Source organism: Phyllopteryx taeniolatus, chromosome 7 (assembly GCF_024500385.1).
Source record: "Phyllopteryx taeniolatus isolate TA_2022b chromosome 7, UOR_Ptae_1.2, whole genome shotgun sequence".
NCBI lineage: Eukaryota > Metazoa > Chordata > Actinopteri > Syngnathiformes > Syngnathidae > Phyllopteryx > Phyllopteryx taeniolatus.
In genome coordinates this window covers 9,121,978-9,141,019 of record NC_084508.1, presented here as the reverse complement: position 1 = coordinate 9,141,019, position 19,042 = coordinate 9,121,978, and the positions used below count along the sequence as shown (strand labels likewise).

At 41.3% G+C, this 19,042-nt stretch overlaps 2 protein-coding genes and 1 long non-coding RNA gene across 7 annotated transcripts in view; 2 read left to right on the top strand and 1 right to left on the bottom strand.

Moving 5' to 3' along the window:
• Positions 1 to 489: 489 nt before the first annotated feature.
• On the bottom strand, positions 490 to 4,080 carry tmed5 (transmembrane p24 trafficking protein 5). Its single transcript, XM_061780774.1, has 4 exons — positions 3,777 to 4,080; positions 2,463 to 2,560; positions 1,969 to 2,149; positions 490 to 1,202 (listed from the first exon to the last, which is right to left on the bottom strand). Exons 1-4 carry the CDS (start codon positions 3,963 to 3,965, stop codon positions 984 to 986), a joined length of 687 nt encoding a protein of 228 aa, XP_061636758.1. The 5' UTR covers positions 3,966 to 4,080; the 3' UTR covers positions 490 to 983.
• Positions 4,081 to 5,427: 1,347 nt separating this feature from the next.
• suco (SUN domain containing ossification factor) overlaps positions 5,428 to 19,042 on the top strand; it is a 44,630-nt gene continuing 31,015 nt past the window's right edge. The window contains exon 1 of one of the 5 annotated variants that reach the window (XM_061779193.1): positions 5,428 to 5,706. In XM_061779193.1, the coding sequence (XP_061635177.1) occupies positions 5,654 to 5,706 (53 nt within the window). In that variant the 5' untranslated portion in view covers positions 5,428 to 5,653. The remainder of the gene's footprint in view (positions 5,707 to 19,042) is intronic. The other 4 variants (XM_061779194.1, XM_061779192.1, XM_061779195.1 and 1 more) reach the window with 4 other exon arrangements.
• On the top strand, positions 16,128 to 18,748 carry LOC133480705 (uncharacterized). Its single transcript, XR_009789346.1, has 2 exons — positions 16,128 to 17,903; positions 18,024 to 18,748. It is a non-coding gene; the product is annotated as an uncharacterized LOC133480705 (long non-coding RNA).

Genomic DNA, 19,042 nt, shown 5'->3' with positions numbered 1-19,042 from the left:
CCAATCAGAAGAGAAGAAAAAGGCTGTAGACTGAAAGCGTACATATTGAAAGATTTCTTTTCTTATTTTGTAAGAAAGGCAAAATACAAGTTTGTTAAACATGGTTATTTTATTTGTGTGCTCATTTCCAGTTAAAACCATTTGTCATTCCATGCCTTCAATTTCTTATTAAAACAGAATTTTGAATGGTCAATAATCAACTTTTGAACAATCTAAGTCACATTTATTTACTCTTCGTTCGGGATTCAAACCGGCGGTTTTATGCACATTTTGACCCAAAAACATTAAAAGGCGAGATTCCTTTCGCATAATACTTATCACAATGGTTCAGGTGTATACTAATGAGGAGATACACTTTGTGACATCAGCTGTTTAATTAAGGACAACTCGGCAATACAAGTCAAACATTTAAATTTACAAGTAAATGAATAAATATCTCACGCACAGCTTTTCCTCACGACCTCTGAACTTGAGACAAGTTCTGCTCAGTAATAACTATACATCTTTATTTCTGATTGTAACAGTCAATAAAATAAATCAACTCACTTCTTGGTAGATTATACACTTTATGAAAATCACTCGAACGCAACACTGGATGGTCTTGTAGGCTGGAAATAAACGATGACATTCATGAAATACTACTTGTAAAAGGAAGTAAAGTGTGTGTTTGTGCGTGTAGGCATGCGGGTGTGTGATTGAATGAGTAAGTGTGTCCTGGTGAACATTTGTCAGCTAAAAAAAAAAATAATTCTACGCAGTGTTGACAAATGTTAGGCTGAGACTCCTAATGATAAAAGCATTGTGAGTCCGATCAGTAATAAAAACTTCCAGCAATTGTGTCAAAAAATAGAACTCCCTTCAACTTCAATATCCAGTGAAGTCAAGAGCGGGAAAATAAAAAATAATAATCCAAGGTTCATTTATGTTTCTGAAATATCCCAAACAGTGTTTTTGTCCCACCCGCCCGCCCTTTATACAGTTTGTTACGTGCAAATTTTCCTCTTCTCCTCAAAGAGCGAGCGGACCAGGTAGACCTGCATGCCCGACACCAGCATCATGGCCACCAGGTTGACCACCGACCAAAAGTTGACCCGGTCAAAGTTGCTCTCCTGCAGGTTGCGGTCACGGGCCTCGAAGGCGCGCAGCACCGTCTGGATCTGTACGCTCTTGCCCAGCCGCGACTTCACGCTGTTGATGGTGTCCTAGCGCGAGAAGACAGAAACAGGATATAACAGGTAAACATAGTAATACCATAATTAAATAGAATAAATCTAAATGATTAAAACAGTTGTGTGCATCATTGATGAAATCACTGCGACTCATTTTGGTGTTCAACGTGGCCACCAGGGGGCGGCATAATAGTCATTGCACACAAACGAAGGAGTTTCAAAACTCGTGATTTGAGTAAGCGGCAGAAATATTAGTCACCTCCAAGGCTGAGTGAGTTGTCCTTAAAAATAAAATAGATTTGAATGAATAAAATTCGATTTTAATCATCTCCCCCCCCTGCTAACTTCACATTATTCAAAATGACTTTGCATTTGTGTATGTCTCATACGTCTCCTTTAAACCATGTTGAGTTAAAGTTTAGGATGATTTGGAAAAACAACAACAAACAAACAAAAAAAAAGTCAGCTGGAAGATACATTTCCCATCACTCAGCTTAGCGACGCCTGTGTGCCCTTTGACACGATTCACCAGGGTGGAGCCCGTGGCTCAAACAATTGGCCTGGCCCCGAAGAGCTAATAGGTGAGAGTTCAGAACACTGGCTGCGAAGCGTCGTATTCGATGTCATGTTGTCGGCTGGGTCGCAACGCACCCAATGTGGTAAATACACCACCGGACGACGGCCACAGAGAGTCTTTTTCACATATGGATCAGCCAAATCAAAGACGTAAATGGCAAGGGAGTGCGAAAGGGGCTAATGACAATTCTGACTGGCGTTTTGGCACGTTTTGCCGGCTCACCATGATGTCCTCCAGCTTCATGTCCAGGATGTCGGTGCCATGCACGTACTCCTTCCAGTCGTCGGGCTCCTCGTCGGCGTCCATATTGTCCAGGATGAGCTCGAAGAAGACGAGCTTCTCCGAAACGCTGCTGAAGGTGTTGTCGAAGCAGAACATGTAGTCCCCGTCCACCGTCTCCACACTGGACGGATTAAGTCGGAATATTTGTCTCATTTCAAGGGGACATATTACGGAAGATTTATTTTGAATTATTTTTATACAGTTGCGTCTCTGGAGGGTTTTTCGCCCGTGAAGTGTGAAAATAAACAACCAAGTAAATCTTTTTGGGATTTCTGTTTATTTCAGAAAAATGTGTTTGTCAACAAGTCCTTTTTCAAATTTGTTGCAGATTGTGATGTAACAGTGGGGCAAATTTGCATCATAACTGCCCCACACTGTTTCTCAACAACTGACACGAGATAAAAACAAAGCCTACTGTGTCTCTCTTAACTTACGTGTGCATTCCGTCTGACTTGCGAAAGTCGCTGTACAATATCTGGCCAGAAGGAGAGGAGATGAAGAAATCCACATCCAGGCCTGCCCCGTCTAATACCTATGATTGACAAAAGGTATAAAAGTAGATGTACACTTAATTTTTGTTTTGTTTTAATATTATAGGTGACCGCTGCATAGTCACAGTTCGGCACACGCGGATTCGCCTATTTGCGGATTTTTTTCATTTTGTCATTTTTGGGGTGGAGGTCCTGAGCTCTTACCCTCCCTCCGAACTTCCTTCCTTCTTCCCTTACTCACTTGCTTTTCATTTTTTATTTAGACTCACTTTTCCCTTGGCATCTTTTCCTCCCTGACCTTCTTCCATCCTTCCTTTCCTTACCTTTGACCCGCTTTTTATTTTAAATCCTTCCTTTGCCTAAAATGATCTTTCTGCCTTCATTTGTGACCGCTTTCCTCCCTCGCTCCGAGAGCTGCAAAAGACGAGGAGAAATTGCATACCTACGACACCACAAGCAGTGGCAACTAATCCACAAACAGGTATGAGGACAGTTCAAAGCATTTACGACAATTCGCAATAACCGTACCATATTAATCAACAAACACAAAGCCTACTTTTCTGCCTTCCTTCCACTTCAGAGCTGCTTTTTTTCCTTCTTTCATTCCTGACCTCCTTCTTTACCCCCTTTCACCGCAGACCTGTTTTTCTTCTTCTTACGCTTTCTGACCTTCCTATTTTACATCCTTCGTTTGCTTAAAGCCACTTTTCCGTCTTCCTTCCACCTCAGACCTATTTTTTTCATTTCTTCAAATCTTTCTTTCTGTGGCTGCCTTCCTTACCTCCTTTCTTCGACCCCAGACATGCTTTTCTCCATCTCTCTCCCTTATTTCCTTCCTACCTACCTTCCTCTGTCCCTCTTTTTGCATCCTTGTCTTTGCTAAAAACTACTTTTCTTCCATCCTTCCACCTCAGACCAGTTTTTTTTCTTTCCTTCCTTACCTGCCTTCCACCTCAGACCTGCATTTTATTCTTTCCTTCCTGACCTCTTACCTTCCTTTCTGCCTCCCTTCATACCCCCTCCTAATTTTGCATCCTTCCCTTACTTTAAATTACTTTTCATTCCCATTATTCGAGGTATCTGTCAAAAGATGATACCTTCTTTTTCTCCATGATTAGGGATTCTAAAAACAAACACAATTTTGACACTGACATGACATTGGCACACATCACCCCACATTGTCAGACTGGGAAAAGCTTGAGTTCTGTTACACTAGATTTAACTTGCAATCCAATTGAGTATTTGAGTATCGCCGACCTGGTATTCTATTTCCAACGAGGCGTCCTTCTTCATAGTCTGGTAGAAACATTCCTTGCGACCGGCGGGTAGAGTGAACGTGAAGTCGCTGTCCAAAGACTGCGAGAAGGCGGCCAGCGCCGAGAACCTCTCGGAAACCACGACGAGTAACATCGACACGACACACGCAATCGGCCGCACGGTGGCCATAATCGCCAAAGAGAAGCGACAAGTAAAGCTAGTGATGGAGTTTGCCTGTGGTGGTGTTTGCCCCGGGAAAAAAAAAAAAAGTTCAGCTCGAGTTGAGCACCGAGCACGCTCAACAGCTCAGGACCTCGCCTGATTAAAATGTTGTTTCCCCCCCGCCCCCCCCAACCCATCGGGCCGCAGCCCAAGGAATAACGTAAGTTGCTTGTGTGTTTGATTCAGCGTGTTTTAATAACAACAAATCTTTTTCGTCGTCATTTAGCAATTTTCATCTCAAGGCAATATTTTCAACACCTGTTTCGAACTGCATTCTGGGAAGTGATGTTTTTGAATGTGCATGGGTGAAAATGACGGGAAAATCCTTGATCACACGATTATGGAAAATAATACGCGTATTTCTTAAAGAAGTAAACGATTACACGGAGGGAAATGTAACAATGTTAGCTGAATCATTTTAATTAAAAAAACGAACAGTCGGCATATAAAAAAAAATATTATTGTCATGTCTTTCCCATTTTTTAAAAATAAAAATTGAAGACATTAACTCCGACACCTATTTCGAACTGCATTTTCGGAAATGTTTTTAAATGTACTAAGGTGAAAACATCGATGGGAAATTCCTTGATTTGCATTTATTTAAAAAATATATATTTCTGATCTAATTTTTTTTCATTTATAATACAAGTAAATGATTATACAGGGGAAATGTTACATGATGCAAAAATAATATTCTAAATTCATAAATAAATAAATACTAAAACAAAGATTCAACATATATTAATTTTAATATTTGTTTCAGTGATTTTTTTTATATAGAAATATTTCGGACATCGATTTCGAATTGCATTTTGGGAATGTTGTTTTTGAATGTACTTGGGCGAAAACAACATCATACGACAATTCATTGATAAACTTTTATGAAGAAAACATTCGCGCCAATTTTAATATAAGTAAATTACTACATTGTTGGAAATAATACCTAATGTAAAAATACCCTAAATTGATACAAATTATTAAAAATTATTGAGGGATACTGAAAACCTCCTTGGCCCTTTGGAAATTAAATTAACGGTAATTCCGTAAAATGTGTAGATTTTCTTTTCATCAATGCCGTCCTTAATGGAAAAATTATCAGGAAAACCCCTTAAGTACTCTACACAATGTTCATACAGAGTGAGGCAATTATGGTCAGAAATGACGAGTAGGGCCACTGTAACTAAAGTTCACACACACTATTTAAACAAATACGCCCCCCCCCCCCCCCTCATAAAAAAAAATCCCAATTGCAACGTTTGCAGCTTTATTACAGCATCTAAATAATCAATTGTTTATCAAAGTAAAAGATGACGCGTCCTGCTCTCGTGTCCAACTCAGTCCAGTGGGCGGTGCTGTTTCCAAACCGTTGTTGCATGGTCTCCGCCGATTGGCTGGCGAATCCGTACCCTCTCGCGAATGGTCACTTTCCCCAATAAGGGAGGGGTTGAAACCGCCGAGCCAGCCATCAACAGCTCGGTCTCTCAAACGCACAATGGGATTTAGCACACATTGAAGATAAACACCCGACAGCTGTTTGGTCGTGTTTAAACTTTAAACACGACCAAAGATTCATTTACCTCATTGTTTCCCCCATTTGTGTGTGAGATTCGAAACACGCTCCAAAGAGCGAGGATGTTGGTCCCTGTGGGAAGATAATGAAGAGGCTGCGTGTTCTGGTGGTGTCCCTCATTGTAGCCCTCCTTTGCTGGTAAGACACATTTCCGCATCCATTCTTGTTTCAAGGAAGGGAGGGAATAACATTTTAAAATAATTTTCGCAGGTCTTTTTGGGGAGGGGGAAACAACACGTCTTTGGGTTTGTGTGTCTCCTTGTACGTTATCTGCCTGTCACCAATGTACACGGCTAACGTTGTCGGCGAATTCAAGGGTGACACAAATTCTAACAAAAACAAAACAAAAACAAAAAAACCCACCAAAAATCAAAAGGAAAAAAAAAAAAGCTTGATAGTGACTAAGCTAGTTTGTGTCATCTGCACGGTGGCCGGTAATGGCCAATTTTAGGAAAACACGTTGGATAATCTAGATTAAACATTGGTAACGTGGGAAGGAAAGGTATCTTGGCCTTTCATTACACGCTGTATTTAAAGTACTTGTTGATGTAATGTTCATTTTGGTCTGTACGGTAGCTCGGAACCCATTGGTTGACAGCAGCCCAGCTAGCTCATGTGCTATGTACGGTGGCCGTAATGGACATTTCTACGTAAATCATTTCCTCCATTGAATTGGATGTTTAGTGTGGCATTTTGGTTGGTAGATTAGCTTGGCAGCTGTCGTTTGACAGTAGCCAAGCCAGCTCATGTTATCTGAACTTTTGCGAGTGATGGCCAATTATGTGAGGAAAGATATGGACATTAAATAAAGATGAGGTGATAAGGTCGTTTCCGTACATGTTCATGGTTCTTATGCTAATTTAATAGATATTCAGTATAGTATTGGCCCTCATTCGATAGGAACCAAGCTAGTTCATGACTTATGTACAGCGGATGGTTATGGCCGATTTTAAGAAAACCCTATTGGGGAAAAGAACATTTAATATGGATGATGTGGAAAGGCGAGGTCCCCAGTCCTTTTCGTTCATGTTCATGCTGCTTATTCATGCTGCTTATCTTGTGTCTATTTAAATGACCTGTTCATTTACTGTATATACCTGTGTACTTAATTGCTCAAAAAAATTATATTTACAATAACTAATGCATCTTTGGTCATCCATTTATGCCAGTGAGGCATAGTGACAGACAGAACAAATGATAAATGGTCTTCTATTAGATGGCAGGAAGTACATACAGCAATTAATGTATTCACTTTTTTGTGACGTTTTTGGTGTGCCGTGAGATTTTTCAATTGTAAAATATGTTCCTTGGCTCCACAAAGGTTGAAAATCACTGCTCTAGTCAGATCAAACCAACATTACATGACAGAAATAATGGGTGCTAACTTACTGTAATTAAATTACTTTATTTTAATTAAATTACTTCACCCACACTGAAACTTTAGAGCATGATCCGACAGAACGGCGGCATGTTTACGTCCAACCGTTCGTGGTACCACTAGCTTGCTAGGCTACATAACGTTTTGTTGCCTGCTTGCGAGCCGTATCGTATTCAAAGTACGTGAACATTCCTCAAGCAAGCCTTAAACTGACGTACTCTCCTGTCCTGAGCACCGGTGACCACCAACACACGTTTTTTCCCATTTTGTCCTTATAATACAGTCGGCGCGCTCCACTCTTGTTATCGTCGCCACGGTAACGAGTGTATCCGGTCGCAACTGAGTTGACAAGATAAAGCCCAATTATCGTAAAAAACGGGATGCGATGGTATCGGAATAACATATTTTATTGCAGTAGTCTGCCATAGTGCAATCGTGAAAGAGCAAATTTGTCTTGTGGTCTGATCAGGCATTACGTGTTGTCTGTCTCAGACGTGTTGTCTGTTCCACATCGACGACATGTCTTTTTTTTTTTGTTTAATAACTTTATTGGCCGTCAGATCTTTCCAATACTATGTCGAAAGAAGTGCGACAAGGCTAAAGGTAAACTAGCTTTTGGATTCAAATATACTGTGCACAATGGCGACGCGGAGTAAATGTCTTTGACATTAAAGCCAATCAGCCCATCAGCGTAAAATGCAAAACATCGGCCAATACCGATCAGTGTGATAAAATCGGTGTAAAGTCTAATATTCATATAAGGTTAATTGAAATCTATAAATTTGTCTATAGGTGTGAATGTCAGTGCCCGATTGTCTAAATGACAATGGCTCTCTACCAGAATAACAATTAGAATCAGAATCATCTTTATTTACAAAGTGTGTCACAAATGCACAAATAATTTGTCTCTGGTAGTAGTAGCCGCTCGAGTACGACAAAACATACTTTTTGGAGATAAGAACACACTCCGGAGAGTCACTTGGCAATGAAGGGTTGCCAGTAACTTGGTAATGCTGATGCAATGAAAGCTGTACAAATGATGCAGAGTTCTCAAGCAATTTTGAGCAGTTTGAACCGTCTAATAGTGAGATAATCTGGTACGGTGACAATTGTACAAGTGATTCACGGTCCTCGAGCAATTTAGTAGCAGTTTGAAATGACTAATAGTGCGATAACTAGTATAGTGACAATTGTGCAAATCTCAGCAGCGACCTCAGCAAAGCTGGGATAGGCTGCTGCTCACCTGTAAGCTGAATGAGGAAAAAGTGGTGTAGAATTTGACTGAATTATTATTATTTTTTTTTTTTTTTTAATAGATTGGTTTCATTTTCTATTCTTTTTTTAGTGATATAAATTACCGGCAATCCCTGAAGGTGTTGTACAACAGATCCAACCTGTTATTCCATTTCTTGAAATTGCCGTGTTTGCGCATACCTTTTCAATTTGTAGGTGAGCTTCCAAAGAGTTGCTTCCTCATTGCAGCAGAAGACAATGGCTAATTTTTTGTATATTGTTACCACAATACACTTTCTCCACTTTGTTTAAAGGAGAGACTATGCATTATTTCCCCCCCACAATTTAAAACTTTGACATTTGAACTTTTCATGTCCACTTTTTAAATGACCTCGTTCAAGGAAGGAAAGTGGGACTGGATTAAGGAAGGATGAAAAAAAATAAACAAAAATGTAACCCCCAAAAATTATTGGATAATTATAAAACAAACAAAATCCACAAATCGGTGAGTCCTTGGGTGCCGAACTGCCAACATGAGGGGGTCCACTGTACTGTCGTACATTCTTAGTTTTGTTTAATTTTTTTTTTAAATTTATGCCTTTGAGTCAGGTTTCTATAGTCTATTTGAAAGGCAGGCACAAACTGCACAGCTGAGCGAAACCATGACGAGGAGGCGCGTACAAGATGAGCGGCAGCAGGGGAGAACTTGTCCTCTCGCGAAACATTATGCCAACAAAATATTTCAACGCATTGTCTATTCAGCAATACAATTTGGGCGCTTCTGAATGATCAAAGGGCTGACATTGAGTCGGTCACAAAGGGACAAAACTCCTTTCAACTCTGCATTTCCGTGATTTCTGAGGAGTACAGTAGTCCCAACTTTGAAACTCATTGTTAAGAAGGATGGTCACATACCTGTACATACAATTGTTATGCTCCCAAGTTAAATAAAACAAAAGATGACTTTTGTGCGGTTGCTGGCTTCCCTCAAATGATCATTTTCATTTTACGTACTTCGGTAATATATGAGACATCACGCTGGTGATGACATTCTCCGACTCCTTACAACCAATTTGTAGGTGGAGGCTTAACACTCTCCGCTAAATTTCAAATGATCGCCACACTTATAGATTTAGGCCGAGCTCTTTTACCAGCCACCAGTTCTTTACCTTGCATGTCTGTTTTCATTTTTTTTCCAACTTCGCACACGCCAGCTAATGAGCATGCGGCGTCTCATAAAGACCATGACTGACGCAAAACATCAGTGTTATCGGCCCCTCACTCCTCCGTGCCGACTCTTACACATCCCAGAGGATGCAGCATGACATCATCACTGTTATTCTGCATTACTAATATGGTGTGTCCTTGCAAGAATGTACACTGGCCCTGCATTGCTAGCTTGTTACAATTGTTTTGATTAGTATGCATGCTCACGGCTGTGGTCGCACCATCAATGGAGAATATGTGAAGATGCTAACCAGATGGAAACAAATCCAGCCGGTTAGTGTTATCGTGGTCATTTACCCCAAAATAGGTATTTCATCACAGGGAAAGAATATTTGAGATTCAAGTGATTCGAGTTACAAGCGTAGTCACAGAACGACGTAAGATCGTAAATCAAGGTACCACCGTATTTGACATCTGCCGTTTAGACTTACCTGCTACCAAGGCTGCTTACGACATCATCACATTCCGTCCCTGTGTCACAATTAGTTTTAGGGTACAGTCGTTTTATGCGACACTCTTATCACTCATAGATATCGCTGCAGCAAATTAACTAGTGGGAGATTATATATTACGCCTGCTTGAGTGTAGATGCCTTGTAAACCACGGCAGCATAACGAGTCAAGACGTCTATTAGCCTTGCTGCATGTTCAGGGGGCGGGTTGTCTCCCAGTCCAGGCTGAAGAATTTTTATATTGCCGTCATTTTTCCTGCAGAGCGATGGAGAAAACAACAACTCTGTCTGTCAACACCGTACAAACTGAACCTTTTCTGGTGCATCCAAGAAGCCTGAGCGACAGCTTTTTAATTACACACTGAAAGTGACTCGTGGTGAAAGAGAAGAAGAAATGTCTCACCCCCCGACCGAGCCTTATATGTTCCTCCTGTGCGTGGCAAGGAGTGGGGGGGGGGGGGGGGGGGGGAACAACAGTAACAAAGCCTGCCTTGAATAAGATGCTCTTTGACTATTAGTTGAAAAAAAAAAAACATACTAGCTCACAGGACACATCCATTTAGTTTTCCTGTTGATGCATGCTTATGCATAAAGTACTCGTGTTTCAGTCCTTTGCCAGTTGGTTCACGTTACACTGGTGATGGCCCTTGGAGAAGTACGTTAATATAAAATAAGGGGCTTTTGGTGCATGTTCTATGGGGGGTGTCTGTAAAAGGGAGTGATGAGCTCGCTGACAAAATGGCAGACCAACCATATGTGGTGTAATATTCAGCATCTTTTCATGCAGTGTTTGTGAAATGTCGTAATTATGTGAAGCGCACATAGCAAACGTGACTTGGTAAATGTTTGTAAAAATCATAAAACTGGCCAGGTCCCAAAGCATTTCACTGCATGTAACTGCAAATGTGATCAATAGTTTGATTCAAAATCATTTTTGATATGTACTGTATACATAACTCAACCAACCCTAAACTCTAATCCTAACTTGCTGACCTTACGTATGTGAAGCATACATAACTCAAATTGCCTCTCAGAAAGAAAGAGAGAAGCTTTTTGTACAAAAGCTTATTCTAATTAGTGGAATCTTTCCAAATGTTCTTCTTACTTCTTACTTGTGTATAACTGCAAACTTTACTTTTACTGTTATTTTCCCAGGTCTCAAAGCATTTCACTGCACATTGTACCATGTATAACTGCGTATTGCATCAAAGTTTGATATGAAATAGGTTTTTGATGATAGAGTATATGCAACTAAACCCCCCTGAACATCATGTCTACCGGACATTTTCTGTGCAATGAGTGAGCCTCTCAGAATTTAGTTGATTTTTGTATAAAACGTCAGGCCAAGTAGTACCAAATGTACGTAAAACCCCAATTCCAACAAAGTTGGGACGTTGTGTTAAACATATAAATAAAAACAGAATACAAGGATTTGCAAATCACGTTCGACCTATATTTAATTGAATACACTACAAAGACAAGATATTTAATGTTCAAACTGATCAACTTTGTTTTTTGCAGATAATCATGAACTTAGAATTTTATGGCTGCAACACGTTGCCAAAAAGCTGGGACAGGTGGCAAAAAAGACGGAGAAAGTTGAGGAATGCTCATCAAACACCTGTTTGGAACATCCCACAGGTGAACCAGCTAATTGGGAACAGGTGGGTGCCATGATTGGGTATAAAAGGAGCTTCCCTGAATTGCTCAGTCATTCACAAGCAAAGATGGGCCGAGGTTCACCTCTTTGTGAACAAGTGCGGGAGAAAATAGTCGAACAGTTTAGGACAACGTACAATTCCAAGGAATTTAGGGATTTAATCATCTAGGGTCCATAATATCATCAAAAGATTCAGAGAATCTGGAGAAATCACTGCATGTAAACGGCAGGGCCGAAAACCAACATTGAATGCCCGTGACCTTCGATTCCTCAGGTGGCACTGCATCAAAAACCGACATCAATGTGTAAAGGATATCACCACATGGGCTCAGGAACACTTAAGAAAAAACATACAGGTTGTGGAGAAACATATGCTGCCATCCAAGCAACATCTTTTTCATGGACGCCCCTGCTTATTTCAGCAAGACAATGCCAAACCACATTCTGCACGTGTTACAACAGCGTGGCTTCGTAGTAAAAGAGTGCGGGTACTAGACTGGCCTGCCTGCTGTCCGGACCTGTCTCCCATTGAAAATGTGTGGCGAATTATGAAGCGCAAAATACGACCCCGGACTGTTGTCAAGCAAGAATGGGAAAGAATTCCACCTGCAAAGCTTCAACAATTAGTGTCCTCAGCTCCCAAACGTTTATTGAATGTTGTTAAAAGAAGAGGTGATGTAACACAGTGGTAAACATGACCCTGTCCCAGCTTTTTTGCAACGTGTTGCAGCCATAAAATTCCAAGTTAATGATTATTTGCTAAAAACAATCCAGTTTATCAGTTTGAACATTAAATATCTTGTCATTGTGGTGTATTCAATTAAATATCAGTTGAAGATGATTTGCAAATCATTGTATTCTGTTATTTATTGGAATTGGGTTTGTATTTTCTTCTTGAAATGGGTATAACTAAGCCTTTAAAAGGACTGGACAAATTTTACTGCCACAACCACTTTCAAGTTGGCATTTTTTGAGAGTGTTGCGCTATATTTTTGGTACAGTCCATGTGCCACCAACCCTAGCAGTGTGGTCAACAACAGAACAATTTCCTACTAAATGCATACAACAGCATGGTTGATTTAATCCACAAAGAAGTTGTTTTTAGGTATTCTTTTATCTGGGGAAAAAAACCAAAAAACATCCTCTGAGTATTATTTCTTTGTTTGAATCAGGTAACGTTTTGACCCTACAACTAGAGAAATGCATTTAATTTCAGGAGTTACACTGTAGTTGACTAGCTGCAACATGCATCTTATCATTTTTGCCCTCACATTGCTCCTGTTTTCTTTTCCTCGCGAGCTGGCCAGATCCAGTTCTGTGTGCGTGGAGGCTGAACTGGACTGGCACTCGATTGTTCCTGCCCACTGGCCCCTGGGGCAGCTGAGCACTGTAGACTGCCGATAGGAAAATAAACCTTTCGGTTTTGCTTCTGGTGCTTCACATAGCTGACTTTTTAAATCAAGTTTGTGAAACATTGTCAGACCTCCCCACCCGGGCACCAACAACTTGCTTAATATAGTTTAATTGCCAGTTGTCTGTGAACAAACAAACTTCACAAGCTTGCCAAGCAACTTAATGACAGCCATCACCTTTATTTTTTGACAGCAGCAGCATATTTTCAAGATCTCGTTACTTGCGTAAATATTTGTCACTATAAAAGATGCAGGGAGTGTTTACGGAGAAAAGGATCTAGTGGATTGAGGTGGAGGTTGCTTTTGCGTCACAGCGCTAGCCCTCTTATTTATTTTGTGGGAAGAAGAGGGGAGAGGTTCTTTGTGCTGAAGCGGCAGGAGACGCTTCATTTTAAAGGGGGCTGTATAAAATTGACTAATCGTTTGTCTACAAATAGTTGGGTCCCTGGAGTGCCTGCCTGTCCAAGTGTGAAATTAAACAACCAAGTGACTCATTGGTAGCCTGCCAATTTCCTCAAATGGGTCTGTAATCAAGCCATTCGGAATTTCTCCAGACTGTGGTGCAACAGTGGGGCAAATTTACATAATCATGCACTAGCACAATTTACATAATCCTGCACTGCACTAATATTTGGTTGTCGACGTAGGCACAGGGTTTACAGCGGGTCTTCAGTTCCTATGGCCTGAGTGCTAATCCAAACCCCCCCCCCCCCCCCCCCCCCCCCCAAGGGATTTGTTTTTGGCAATGTGTCCGCTGCACGGGCCACCACATGCTTTCATTGGTAAGACCTCATTCTATCGCCACTATGCTCACCATGCCCACCACCACCCACCCGCTCTCTCAGTTCCAGCACTTTTATCACTAGTGAAAATGCAATCCATCCCTTTACTGAACTGTCTTAATGGGCACTCGCTTTTTCAGCAAGTAGTAGCCTCTGGCCACTTTGCAATCCCCTAGCGCCACCTCCAATCTTTGTAGCAAGGAAAGCAGTACTCTGCATCGACCCTGCAATAGAGAGGTTGCTTGTTTGAACGAGACAGGACAGCTTCTTCAAAACAGAATGAGTTCTCTGAGGCTAAAAAAATATGGTGAACAGTGTGCTGTAATTCTTGATCCTTAGGATATTGTCAAAATTGGTTAAGTTGCCTTGAAACTATTAAATTGTGACAAGATTTCAATAGGTCTCTTTTGAAAATGGTTCTGAAGTCGGTGCTTGCTCCACTTTCCAGAACACGCTCTTCTTCCCTTCCCCCTCGCTCACTCTTCACTATTTACCTTTCTCTGCGAGCACCGACTCCCGTCTCCTTTTTCGTCTTGTTTGCAGCGAGGGTTTGAGCGTCTTTCCACACCCCCAGCTGAGGGTCATTATCACAGAGGCCCTGTCCATAGTGCTGCATGTGGGGAACATTGTGTTCCCAAGATCGCGTGGCTTTTTTATTTATTTATTTAAAAAATATATATATATATTTTATAGGAAGGCTTGTAGCCCAGCAGTAAAGTTCCACATGGTACTGCTTTACTCAATAAATACTTGAAACTCCCAATAAAAACCTATGTCTCTCATACAATTTAGTGTCAAGTACAATTACCAGAGCGCGAACGATCACAAGATTGATGTTAATCAGATTACTGTAGTTAATAGTGACCGTCTGTACTCTAAAAGATGGCGTGCTGCAGTTCGTTGACAGATGAGTGATCCGCTGAAGATAAAAGCCTCCCTTAAGTAGACAAGTAGAATTGTTTTAAATTCCTGATCTTGCTGCGATTTGTACATGCATTGTTCGGATGCTGCTGAACCTCTGTGTATTTTCGGCACTTTTTTTGGGCAGCTAAAGGTCCTCGCGAAGGTGGTGTGGGTGTTGTTCGTGGCAGATGGCTGCAGTATTTCAGTTATGATGGAAGCCTGTCTGCGTTTGTGATGAAGATGTCAGACTCTCAGAAAGGCAGTGAGTCATTTCCTATTATTGCTGTGCTTGGTGCATGCATTTTGCATCAGGCATGTTGTTGGGCCGCTAGGAGTACTCTTGGGGGTCCTCGGAAAGGCTTTTTTTGTTTGTTTTTGTTCCCCCCCCCCCCCCCCCTTTTTTTTAAAATCTTGACTGAACATATTTAATTTACAAAAAAACAACAGACATCCTGGGAAAGACGTGACATTTTGTTTGCGGCAATTATTGTTTTTGTTTACACAGCAATTATCGAAAAATTTATTTTCTCCTACAAAAATGCAAAACATGTTTAGATGGCTTTTTACAAACAGGAGACAAGGGGCTGTGCTCCACTGACTGCTAGGTAAAATGCGTAATTTCCACTACATAATTTTTGGGTGGGCCAGCGTGTGAATGTCACCCGTTGACACGAAATATAAAAGATCAAATACTGAAAAGTACGGCACGATGTTAATCAGCAGTCTCATCTCCTCTAGTAGTGGCTTGGGTGAAACGAACTTCTATATTTTATTTCTTTTACACACAAAAAACACCAAGCCACCAAAACAGTCTCTCAGATGAATTTAAAGTGTGACGTCTTGACACGTTCCCTGCCCCGTATTGGAGATCTCAAATTTTCCACAATGTTGTGTGCATCCATATGATTTCTGCCTCCGATCTTGCCGTTTTGCTGCATTTGTCTACAATTAATTTTGTTTCCAACTACATTTTCACTTGTAGATGACAATGTTTAGTATTATTACCCCCTGCAGAAAAACTTTGATAGATGAGTAACTATGAAATTATTTGCAGAAATACCCAAATTTTAATAGAAACATAGCATCTCCATGCTAAAATTAGGAGCCAACTGTTTATACAGTCAAAGCTATAAGCGCAATGGGTACACAATGTACAGCGGTAAAAGGTGAATGAGATTTCCCCTCTCCCTCCTCCTCCGATGCAAGCCCACTAAAACAAAGTGAAGTGGCTCTTCCTATCACATTGCATTAAATCTCATGACCGCTTCCTCGATTTCCCTATTCCAAGGTTTGACAATTTTGACGTGTTCAATAGAGGCTGTGTAAATAATCCCCAGTGATCTAGCAGTGTTGCTACTGTATGTTGGCACACAGATGTGTTTGTGCATTCCTGTTTACACACACGGAGAAAGACTCCAGTGTGCATGATTTATTTTTTTTATTTTTTTTTTGCGTGCGTCACTGCGCTGGCGTGGTCCTATATAAAGATGCTTGCCAATCTGGAGGCCCAACATGTTTAGCTAGTGCGTCGTATAAAATCTGGAATGGTGCTGGGCTTTATACCTGTGACTTGATAAGCCATTTTAAAAAGCCACTGAAGAGCTTGTTGTAATTCTGATTGATAAACTATCAAGGTTTGTGTAGCCATTCCTGTGGTCCCTTTTTAGATGAACTGTGTAGTTATTTATGAACGTAGTGCTGCACAATTATGGCCAAAATAATAATCATGATTTTGATATATTTTAATCACGATTATTCCTCATGTTAGGGGAAAATATAGTAGATGTGAAATGTTATTTCCTTCGCTATTTACTCGCAGCTTTTTTTTCATTGTGGTCAGGCCATTCGAAAAGTTGAAATCAAGGCAGCTGCTCCAGTGATTGTTAATAGTGTCTTACTGTGACATGCCTCCTCTCCGCCAAACTGGTGAGAAGGGCCATCTTCAAAATAAAAGCTTCATATATTACTACATTGAACATCTGGGCCTGGCCTGGCCAACCCGCGGCTCGCGAGCCTCATGCGGCTCTTTAACTAGTTTCATGCGGCTCTTCAGGAGCTGTCACATGACATGCGTCAAAAATGCTTGGCTGGCGCTGTCATTCACTTCCCCTACAGCTAGATGGCACACTGACCATGTAAGCCTGTTTGAGTGACGTCAAACGAGCGACGAGAGAATCTTTGGTGTGAGAGTTTATATTTTTTTGTTAAACGTAATGGCAAGCCGATCTGCCTTATATGTCACGCAGCATTAGCGCATTTCAAAGCTTCAAATCTTCAGCGTCACTTCAGCTCACTCCACCCTAACATCGAACAGGAATTTCCAGAAGGGACTGAACTTCGCAAGAACAAGTTGGTCGCTTTGAAAAGCAAGGCAGAAAAGCAGGTGCAGTTTTTCAAAAAATTTACAAAACACTCGGAGACCGTAACGCTTGCATCATATCAGCTGGCTTGGAACATAGCACGGGCTAAAAAGCCATACAAAAAATGCCTCATTGACGCCTTTGAAATCTTGGCTCCTGGAGACGACAAACTAAAACGGAGCGTATCAGACGTTCAACTGTCCCGCCACAGTGTTAAACGCAGAATATCGGATATTAATACAGCTGTTGAATCACAGTTGCACTCTGACCTTCAAGCATGTGAGTATTTTAGTGTGGCATTGGATGAGAGTTGTGACATACAAGACAAGCCTCAGTTGGCAATATTTGCATGGTCTGTGCCAAATGAATGTATGATCAAAGAAGAACTTCTTGATATTGTGCCATTAAAAGACAGAACCCGTGGCATAGATGTGAAAGAAGCAATGATGGCTGCGTTTGCAAAAGCAAATCTGCCCATACCGAAACAAACTGCAATAGCCACGGATGGAGCGCCAGCCATGATCGGATCCATGAACGGGCTTGTGGGGCTGTGCAAAGCTGATCAAACATTTCCCGACTTTTGGAATTTCCACTGCATCATCCACAGGGAGCAACTCGTGTCTAAATCATTGAATTTAAACAACGTCATGAAGCCTGTGATGGAAATCGTCAACTACATCCGCACACATGCGCTTAACCACAGGCAATTCAGGAATCTCATCGCTGAGCTGGACCAAGGGCTTCCAGGTGACCTGCCGCTGCACTGCACTGTGAGGTGGCTGTCAAAAAGCAAGGTACTCTCTCGCTTCTTTGAGCTTGTGGATGCTGTGAAACTGTTCATGGAAGAGAAGGAGAAGGACTATCCCGAGCTCTGGCATTTTCAGTCGACATGCTGTGTCACTTGGACAGACTGAACCTGACCCTGCAGGGTAAGTTAAAAATGCTGCCTGACCTGGTGCAAAGTGTGTTTGCGTTTGTCAACAAACTAAAGCTGTTCGAGGCGCATATTCAAAAGGGAGATGTAACACATTTTCATACTCTGCTAAAAGCCAGTGAGCAAGTCACCAGCGCCGCCCTGAAAAAGAAAAGAGACAGATATGCAACAGTGGTTGCAAACCTGCACGAAAGCTTTGTGACCCGGTTCTGTGATCTACAACTGAAAAGACCACAGATTACGTTCCTCGTCGACCCATTTAATGCGGAGACAGACTGTTTGAAAGCCCCGCTCGTCACAGATGAGGCTGCGGCTGAGTTGGAGATGATCGACCTTTGTGAGGAGGATCAACTGAAAGCTGTTTTAAGGGAAGGGACCGTTGAGTTCTGGAAAAGTGTGCCAATTGAAAAATACCCCAACATCAAACGAGCTGCGCTTAAGATACTGTCCATGTTTGGGTCAACGTACGTCTGCGAGTCTGTTTTCTACCCTGAAACGTGAAATCAAAGCATCGATCTGTTCTGACTGACACTCATTTGAAAGAATTGCTTAGAGTGGCAACAACAGAATACAAGCCAGATTTGAAGAGGATTGTTCAAGATAAGGAATGCCAGAAGTCTCACTAAGCAGCATAGTAAGAGAAAGATGTTATTGAACATTATTCTATTATTGTTTGTGGACTTGCTTGAACTGAGAGTTTGTGTGTGTGAGACAGTGCACACAATGTTAACTGTTGAAAATTACTGATATTATCATGTTGGTGTGGTTATTTTCATTAGATCTGGCTGAGCAGAGGTCTGTGTATGCGTGCATACATGATTAAAATATGATGTTCATGTGTACCCATGTGTATGATGTGGCTCTTTGCAGTAACACAGAAAAAAAAGTGGCTCTTAGTCTCTGACTAGTTGGCCACCCCTGATCTGGGCCATTTTAGGCTTTTACTTTGAAGTTGGCCACGGAGCTGCGGTGCCGGCTCTTAATGAAGCCTTAACCATACGTTCGTCCCCTGGTGGCTGGCTGACTAGGTTCCGGGCACTGCTGCAAATGAAGCACTTGTAATATTCAGCGGTGCCTCACATCTTAAATAAATAAATAAATATAAATATATATATAAATTTGCAGATGACCAGG